We start from the raw sequence: 9,918 nt of genomic DNA, 5'->3' as shown, positions 1-9,918 counted from the left end.
GTGCGCCGCGGGCCCGCCCCCGGCCTGCAGACCCCAGTCCTGCTCCTCCTGCCTCATTCTGGCGCTACATCTGTACACCCCTGCCGGGACTCCCGCGTTTTGTAATCCCTTCCACCCTACCAGGAATGACAGTTCGTGGCCTGTTACAAAACGCTGCTTCAGCGAGAAAATAATCTCCCCACCCCTGTGCAGGGCGGAGGCTGGGCTTTCCCGGCTTGCTGGGAAGCTGGAAGAGAGAGGCCGGGTGAACCGTGACTCCTGATAATGAAAAACTCCACCATGAGGGACCACCGTGACTGACCCCGGCTATGGGGAAGATGGGGAAAGGAATCTTCTTGCTGCATAGACTGATACAAAAGGGATGACTAATGCTTGGGAAGTAATAAAGGCAGGGACAGAAGCACAAGGGGGTTTGGATCTTTTCTACTTGCTCATCCCTAGGTTTGCAACGGCCTCTCACAGCTTGGAGCACAGCTGCTCCTACTGGGATATGTGTACACCTAACGGGCGTATTCTGAAATGCTGTCTCCAGGATGGGACTGTGGCTGAGCCCTCCAACGCCAAATTGTCCAGGCATACCAGGCCCTTTGTCGGGTTTATGCCTGGAGGAGAGCTGGGTATCCAGAAGAGTCTGCAGCAGAAGGTGACGCCTCATGGTGTGGTCACAGCCGTTCTGCAGGGCTGCTCGCTGTGGCTGCCCTTTGTAGGATTTGGATATGCTCTGGACAAGTTGCAGCTTTGGACACATCCCAAGTCTTTGACTGTAGGCACTGTTGGTATCAACCTCAGTTTACATTAACAAACAGCTTTTAACTCCCATGATTCCAAAGAAACATTTGAATACCTGAATAAATTTATTAAATGTTAGATAGCTCCAGAAGGTGTTTACAGGGATGTGATTGATAACAAACATGAAAGAAACCTTTATGGCTCCAACTACAATTAACACAGTTCTTATTTTTATTCTTCACAGCCCGCATGCTACACCCTTTCCATTTCATACCTGCCTTTTTCAGAAATAAGGCACTTATCATGTTCAGTACTCACATTTGCTGTACGGTTCTTAATTTCTCCTTCCATCAAAGGGAAAACAGACAATACTGCATGCACCCATCCACTCTGCATTTTGTAGAAGCTCATCCTGCGTATAACTCCAAAAGGGCAGCAAAAATACAGCCTAGCATAGAATGGGACTCTCGTCTGGAAAATGCAACAGCCCCTTTGACATCCTTAACCTCCTGAGTTGCATTCATAGGAACACAGGTCATACAAGGGTGGGATTGTAGGACATTAGAGAGCATTCACCTAACGCGATGACGCAGCTGCCGCTCATGGAACTGGTGTTTGATACTTTTCATCCATCCATGTACACACATCTCTCTGTTCCTGTAACCATTTTATGAGCCCTTCCATGTTCTACTTAAACATTTGTTCCTGTGAACATTCTCAGTGGCTGTCTTGTATCCGGGACTGTACTGGGTGGAACAAGACTATTTATTAAGCATTTGAGAATAATTGTAACGACAATGCTTATAGGTCTGCAAGCAGTTAGAGCTGGATAAACTGGATTATACATCTTTTTGCTTGGTGCCCAGATACAGATACTTACTGGCTGTATGTATTCAAAGTTTTTAAGTTTATGAAAAAAAAGCAATAAAATTTATTTTCATTGTGGCTGAAGTTTTTTTAAGTTCTGTTGCTTGTGTTTTGAATGACAAATGTATAGAGAACATATTTAAATTGGGCAACTTATTCTGTAAATTATAAGCTTAGGACAGATGCTGTTTGTTGGCTGACTGTTCCAAAGATCATATTGCAAAGCTCCATTTGCTCACTGTGCACCTTCTTCACAAAGGAAGCTTTTAAAAATTGGAAAGCTCTTAAAAAAAGCTACACTACAGGGATTCCACCGCCATTGGAAAGTGTCCATTCTCAAAAATCTGTGGAAATATTTACTTAACAGTTGTCTGCCCCAAACAGGCTTATACTGTATTTTTATCATATCTACCTCTTCTGTTGGTAACAAATACTATTCAAGACATCAAAGCTATAGTACTTTACTTCTGAGAGTATTAATTCACATGGATTAAATGTTAAGTCTTATAAATGCTAAGAGATCTCTAAAAAGTAGACCTCACGTAGAAAGTATTTCTTTTTTCACAGAAGACAAACTCATTTGGTGTAAAGAGACAGGTCAGCACACTCCACAGGACAGTGTAGCTGAATGTGTAGGACACAGCTGTGCATTAGAAGATCAAGACTCCATACTGAGGTCTGCCATTAACCTCGAGTTGACTTTGCTGAGTGAATCATTTCACTGAATCACAGAATCATTTCAGTTGGAAGAGACCTTTAAGATCATCAACCCCAACTATTAACCCAGAACTGCCAGGTCACCACTAAAGCATGTCCCTCAGCACCACATCTACATGTACTTTAAACACCTCCAGTGATGGTGACTCCACCTCTGTCCTAGGCAGCCTGTCCCAGTGCTTCACAGCCCTGCACAGTGAAGGAATTTTTCCTAATATTCAGCCTAAATCTCCCCTCACGCAACTTGAGGCCAGTCTATTTTGTCCTATCGCTTGTCACTTAGGAGAAGAGACTGACCCCCACCTCGCTACAACCTCCTTTCAGGAAGTTCTGGAGAGCAAGAAGGTGTCCTCTGAGCCTCCTCTTCTCCAGCCTAAATAATCCCAATTCCCTTAGCCACTCCTGATAACGTTTGTTCTCTAGACCCTTCACCAGCTTTGTTGCCCTTTTCTGGACACACTCCAGCACCTCAATGTCCTTCTTGGAGCAAGGGGCCCAAAGCTGGAGACAATAATCAAGATGTGGCCTCACCAGAGCCAAGTACAGTGGGACAATCACTTCCCTCCTCCTGCTTGGCACACTACTGCTGATACAAGCCAGGATGCTGCTGGCCTCCTTGGCCATGCGGGCACACTGCTGGCTCACATTCAGCCGGCTGTTAACCAGCACCCCCAGGTCCTTTTCTGCTGGGCACAAATAGATAATAAATATTTTGAATTTTAAAAATACTTAAATTTCATTTGGGTATCTGGGATGGCTATGTAACGTAATGTGAATCCTGCCAGCTTCACTAACTCATATGCTGCTGACCTTTAGTTAAGCAGAATTTCACCTCTTCTCATAGATTCTTTTCCTCTTACGTTGGCATGAACTCATTTGGAAAAAAGTTACATATTTCCAAAAGAAGGATTGCAAAGTGGTTCACCTGTTTTTCTCATTTAAACAGTAATGCTTTCTCATACACACAACCAAACAGGAAGAACGTCTCCATCTGGAAAAGTTACAAGTGCCTTGCAGTTCCACTTTTGCCAAGCTTTTTGTTTGCTGAATTAAAAGTAGACTGAATATATGCTGATAGTACTTTGTGTCCAGAAAACATGGAGAGTGCCTTACAGTAGGATTTGGGATATAGCTTCCCAATGCATCTGTGAGAAATATCTGCTATCCAGCCATTGCAAAAGAAACACATTGCCCTTTGAATATTTTTATGAACTCACATTCAAGTTCTACCTCTCAGAGAATACGTTCATCAGAGCACACACGTATTACAATGAAAAGCAAGCTGAAATTTATCATGCATAAGCACAGAAGAAAAAGCCAAACATCTGACATTAACATTTTATTGATTTTTGTGTAAAACACAGTCTATGGAAAAATAGATAAGAGCATTACTAATAATTTATATTAGCCCTGTTCAGAGAGAGACAGCATGAACAGACAAACACAACTACAAAGAGAATGTTGCACATGGGAGACACACTATGCTCACTGTAAGACACTGCCAGCAAGGCAGGAGAAACAACATGTAATGACAGAGATCACTGTTCAAGTCAGGTCAATGTGTCACTTATTCTAAAGGCTGTAACCTAATTAATTCAAGCAGTATCATATCCTGATACAGTATCAGTACTGTAACATTACTCATTACGTTGACAGAAAATACTACAGGATAAACAGCCAAGAAATGGAAAAGTTGCGTATTGGGAGAGATGCACCATCTGGAAGGAACTATGCGTATCCACCTATTACCACTGCAGATAGGAAAAAATTATTCTGGAAACTTCAATCTATCTGGTTTTTATGCCGATTTTTATGATTTTTATATCAAACTTTTAGAGGAAATCTTCACATTCAGAGGAATGCTGTTTCCTAACTATATTCCTACCTGTGAAATGTACAGCCACTCATTGCCTTATATTAATTAATAACTTCCCATAGCATCAGTTGAGCAGCACGTATACCTAATAACATACAGACACACAGAGAGACAAACACACTATTTTACAGGCGAATAATGCCAAATAAAAATACAAATGTACTTTCTAATGTTGGCTCATCATATAATGCACAATGTTGGAACAAAAAGTTACATTTCATACTGTTAAATTCACAATAACCATTACCACAAACTAGATATGCAAAGAACTTGCAAAACAATTACAAAATAATTAATCTCTAAATAATTCAAGAACATAGGTACTTAATTAACTTGTACATAGTTGCCACAGTTAATTGAATTGTAAGTTAAAATTAAAAACACATATGGAACCTGCAATAGAACTGTATTTTAGACAATGTTAAGAACAAATACCTTAATATCCATAGAAAACAATTAACTTTTTGCTAAATACACAGAGGTGTCCATTTTCTAATACGATGTGTACAGTTCTGTATTACATATTAAGCACTATTTTTAAAAAATGAACAGTAATGAAGAGGAATGAAGTTTATTTCATTATTAATTTTTCACTAGGCAGTAAGCAATTTATATAAAGCTACACAAAAATATTTTTATAGCAGGCTATTCCTCAAAATATGTATTTATTTTCCTAAGTAAATAAGATATTTAAATAAGTGTGGTTGTTTATATTTAGGCAACTGAAACTAAACTTTTAGCCTCAGGTATTTTTCCGATGAGAACTCCTAATGTGAGTTCTTCTATAGAAATCAATGTGTTTTACCACATGAATAAAGACTCCTTATGTGATTAAACACTGCATGATATGATACATAGTGTGTAGTAAATGCATGAGAGTCATTTTACTTTTAGACTTAACAGTGTCTTGTTAGAGTTAATTGGTCCTTAACTGTAAAATACTAAATCACAACTCAATTTGTTATTCCAGTTAGAAATAAACACATGGCCTAACAGGAAACCATGTCATTTTATAGCACAAATATTTCACAAAATGTCTTCATTTGATCTAAAGATATCTATTTATTAATGTGGTGATATTTCAACCTTTCAAGTAATTTATAAAACAAAAACACATTTTCAATCTTCTACACTTTGAAAAAAGGAACACCACATCATTATTCTCTCCAGCCAGCTTTGGCAATTCAAAATTTAACAGTTTAAACATTTTTGAAGAAATTTAATGTGAAGTAACTTTTGGCATAGGAAAACTTATGTATATACTGTCAGTGGTTGCATTACAGTACAATATATAGAGATATTTTGACAGTAACTTTCAATTAGTACTGTATCTTAGTTCTGCAACATCATCTCTATTGCGTCAAATAAATTAGTTACCTGTAGGGAACGTGAATGTTTAACTACTCTACAGAACTGTAGAGTAACTATACAATAACAGCAGCATAGTTAATTTTGAAATGTAATCAGATTGTCAGCTGTAATGATTTCTGCCATAAATTTGTTCAGGGGTATGAAATTCTGTTCTCAGTTATACCATCCCATTCTAGTGATCTTAATTAGGTTTCATGCACAAGACTGGGGTAGAATGTAGCATGGTATTTATCCCATAATAATTCTCCAAGGCTTTGTGTATTCTAAGATTTTTTTAAAATGAATTTTATTTAAAGGATTTAAGCACAAATGTCTGAGCTCTGTCTGCTTTCCCTCTGCAATAATGGAATAGGGAACAGGCCAGGAGATGCAGTTACGTACAGTTCTGCAAGCTTTACAAGAAATACACACCCTTCTGTGTTGGAATGTATTTTTAGACAGGTGAAGTAAGTTAGAAGTTCTAATTGACACCTGTTCCTAATTTTTATGTGAAAATCTCATTTGAACTAGTTTAGGCTCCTGTCAATCTCCAACAATGACAGGTTTTTCACCTGATGGCTAGAAAGCCTGAGAAGGGACAATAAAATTAGTACCTTGAAACTAACTAATTTGTTTTTGGAAAAAAGAAGGAATGCAAACTTTTTAAATTAATTTGATAGATTAATTAAACTTTTTTGTTGTTGCTGTCTTCCATCTTTTCCTTTCTTTTTCTGTAAAAAATTGGGCAAGTTTCAAATTTCTTAAAAAGTTAGATAAATTTGGGAGGAAGTATCTATTAAAAACAGAGGCAGCACCTATCTCAAGTAAGTCCTAAATTATTGATTTCAAAGACGATGAGAGGTTATGTCAGGAGAAGAATAACTGGACACATGCTGTCTTTTTGGAAGCATCTGCCACTTGTCAGCCATTGGAGACAGCCTCAAAGACCTTAGTCTGACATTATGGTTTACTTTTCAAAAGAAGGAGAAATAAAATAAATTTGTCTTTTGAATAACTTCTCTCCTGTAGCATAAAATGCAGGATAAAAATGAGTTTTCCAACTGTTTGAAATTGAAAGTTTGCAAACTGAAAACACCTTCTCAAATTCCTCTTGCCACACATGAAATATAGATGAATTATTAAAAAAAAAAGCTTTCACAAACCTCCATTTTCAAAAAAAATTAACTGACCTCTCATTTGATACAGGACATGTTCAAAGACATATTAAAAATGTGTTAATTCTGGAAAAAATCACGCAAATTTTTTATTTTTCATCTCTAGATTTGAACGTGTTTAAAATGAAAAAAAGTTCAACTGTCTCTTGATTTGCAATAAACCCGGAACACACACAGGCTTGACCTGTATTGGGGAATTGGATACTACAATGAAAACAAAATTGTTATAGGTATTTTGAATTTGAAATGAAATTAAAACAACTAATATGAATCCTTTAGATATAGGGCGCTGTAACTGGGGACAGACTTTGATTCTAAATTCTTCTTGTTCTGTGGAGCTTTTGGTTTCACTAGAGAGATAATGAGATTTACAGAACCGGACATGTTTAAGGATAAATTCAGGCTTAAGAACTGTATATTTCCAATGTATCATATCGATTACAAATTCTTGCAAAGTAATAAATAATAAGTGAAGGTTTAACTAAGAAAGTCAGAGATCCTAATCAGTGCAAATACAGATAAGAAAAATATAATTCCGTACAAGTAAAGAATGTTAGGACCAAATACATACTCTGATTCACTGAAATAAAGGTTTTGCTAGTTAAGCAATAGCCTGGATGTATGAGTTGAGTTTGGATATTTTGTTAGAGAAAAGCAGAACCTGACAAAGCAGTGGTAATAAACAATGGTGAACGTTCTTTTGAATCGCACAGAAACGCAAATTCAAGTTTTAGACATAAGCTCATTTTTAGGTATAAGAATAATAATTTTGTTTCTCAAAAATTCAGGCATATTCCAGAGATACTTGTTGCAAAAGTAGGACTTTTATATAAAAATAGAAGATTGGATTTGCACAAAAAGATACTAAGAATTTAAGACAGACTCTGGGAAATTCATACATAATAACTGAAACTCCAGTTTAGAAACATACAGAACATTGACCATTGTGATGCTTCCCTGTTGTACCAACATATTGGAAGCTTCACAGTGACAATGGATTTTTATTGTTGCAGATTTATCAGCCTTTTTTTTTGTTGTTTGTTTGTTTTAAAATGTCTTCTAATATTTCAAAATTATTCTAAAATCAAAAACTAGTTGCTTGCACACATATCTGCACATCTTTCTATACTTGTATAACACTGTTTCGAATTTTCATTATATGAGGTATGGAAATAAAGAGATGTCAAAGGTTCAAAACCCTGTGTGATACTTTGAAAAAAATGAACCTGTTAGTACAATACCAATCGCTTACAAGATAGACAATTACACCATAATTGAAAGTGGTTTTGCATATTCAAATCATGGAACAGTGTAAAACCAGACACAAATAAATATACTGTACATGTGCAATATATCATTACAAAGTAATTTGTTTGAAAACCTGATTATTTCCTAAATTATAAACTCTCTTAGTCAATATTCTGAACTCACTAACCCAGAAATGTGGTTTTAAGGAAAGAAACACTGCCCAGAAAATGTGACATTAATAAATAGCTCTCTGATGCATACGTTCTAAATAAGTCAAAGAAATATCTGGAAAGCAGTTATAATAAAATACTGTTGTGATATAACTGTTTAAAGGAGCATTAAAACTTCTGATTTCATAATCATCTGCTCTCTGCAACTCAGAACAAATATTTTTGTAGTTATCTGTAGTAGTCTTCTAGTTATAAATTTCTCATAGTTTGGTTGAGAGCTTGCACTATATGCCAAGCAAGTCCACAGTGACTTTACTCATACCTTAACTAAATACCTAAAAATACAAGTTTATGACAAAAAAACAAACAAAACCCCCAAGCCCCAAACAACAACAAACATCTACAATAGTGCTAACAAATATTAATCTATCATCACATCACAGTTATCCTTTCTGGGGAGAGATGTGGAACAGACCCACTTGCTTCTTCTATAACATGGCTTTTCTCCCATCCTCTTTGAATTTTCCTCAGTTTCCTACTTACACATGGCAAAAGTAAAGTGATCTTACCTAGAATTACAATGGAAGGTAAAACAAGGGCAAGAACAAAATTTGGTGGTGTATAAAATCTGTAATACTCTTCTTCAAAAGCTCTTTTCCATCCATAAATCAGTACATGGAAAGTACTTATGAGCAGAGCAACGTATCCAAGTGTAGACTTTGAAAAAAGAAAACAGGGAAAAAAGAAGAGATGATAATAGTACTTCGTCCTTCATCTGACAGCTCTAACCCATTATTTTAACATTTCTATTAGACATCATATTAAAATCTACACAATTAAACACTATTTTAAATTAGCAATATGTGTTTTTAAGTTCATATGTTCTGAAAACTATGAACACTTATTTACGACATATCTCTGCTAGCTTCTAGTAGGCCTTAGTCAAAGCTGAAATGAAGATGAAGTTTGCCCAAATTCAAAGTAATGAAAGTCAGCTTCAGGATATGTATGCAAATAAGGAGCAGTTCCAGTGAAGTTACTGGAATAACACCAGTTGTGATTGGAAATTAAGTTCCGTGTTAACTATGAGGATAGATCACTTCTAAGACTCATAATCCTGGACGAATGCAATTCTGCTGGAAAAGATCTGGGCCTAACACTCCAGATTTTTACTACTCTCAGAGGTGCAGTTTGCTTTTTCCTCACGTCTATATCCACTTGTCTGAATTTAGCATAAACCATCTCTTACTTTTCTCCATCAGTGGTTGCCTACTGGTTAATGGCAAAAGCTGGACTGCAGGACTTGGGCATAATGGTACAAGGCAACAATGCAGCTTATCATAAAAGGTAGGTTGGGAAGAAACGTGAAGCAGAAGATTCCCACAGCACCCTGCACAGCACCTCTTATCACATAATCTAGAGCATGCCACAGAAGGTAGTGCTAATAGGGGTCATTCACCGTTTCCTGAATCTGCCCTTTTAAGAACCCTATAGTGGCATTGCTCTGCAGACTTAAGTGTATTAACCTTGACCTTCTCAAACCATGGTAAAAAAGGACTATTATGCTTTGAATTCCAGTGATGATCAAATGAATAAAAACTTCCGTTGGCCAAAACTGATGTAATGACTAACTTGGTTGGGAAACATTTGTAGAAAATCATCAAAACAGAGAATGGATAATAAGAAAAGTAATGGGTTACTATTCCAGTAAACAGGGAAGCTAAGAAAAATGCATCCTAAGGTTCATGAAGAATTAATTCTTCATACATCAAGATTAACTCATTTC

General features: G+C 36.7%; 1 protein-coding gene across 1 annotated transcript in view; it reads right to left on the bottom strand.

Annotated features, from left to right (window-relative positions):
- Positions 1–8,540: 8,540 nt before the first annotated feature.
- STEAP2 (STEAP family member 2, metalloreductase) overlaps positions 8,541–9,918 on the bottom strand; it is an 11,960-nt gene continuing 10,582 nt past the window's right edge. The window contains exon 4 of the mRNA XM_010138879.1: positions 8,541–8,849. Within this exon, the coding sequence (XP_010137181.1) occupies positions 8,565–8,849 (285 nt within the window). The 3' untranslated portion in view covers positions 8,541–8,564. The remainder of the gene's footprint in view (positions 8,850–9,918) is intronic.

The sequence above is a fragment of the Buceros rhinoceros genome, unplaced genomic scaffold, assembly GCF_000710305.1.
Source record: "Buceros rhinoceros silvestris isolate BGI_N320 unplaced genomic scaffold, ASM71030v1 scaffold11356, whole genome shotgun sequence".
NCBI classification, from domain to species: Eukaryota; Metazoa; Chordata; class Aves; order Bucerotiformes; family Bucerotidae; genus Buceros; species Buceros rhinoceros.
The sequence above is the reverse complement of the archived record's forward strand: the minus strand, read 5'-3'. Positions and strand labels throughout refer to the sequence as shown.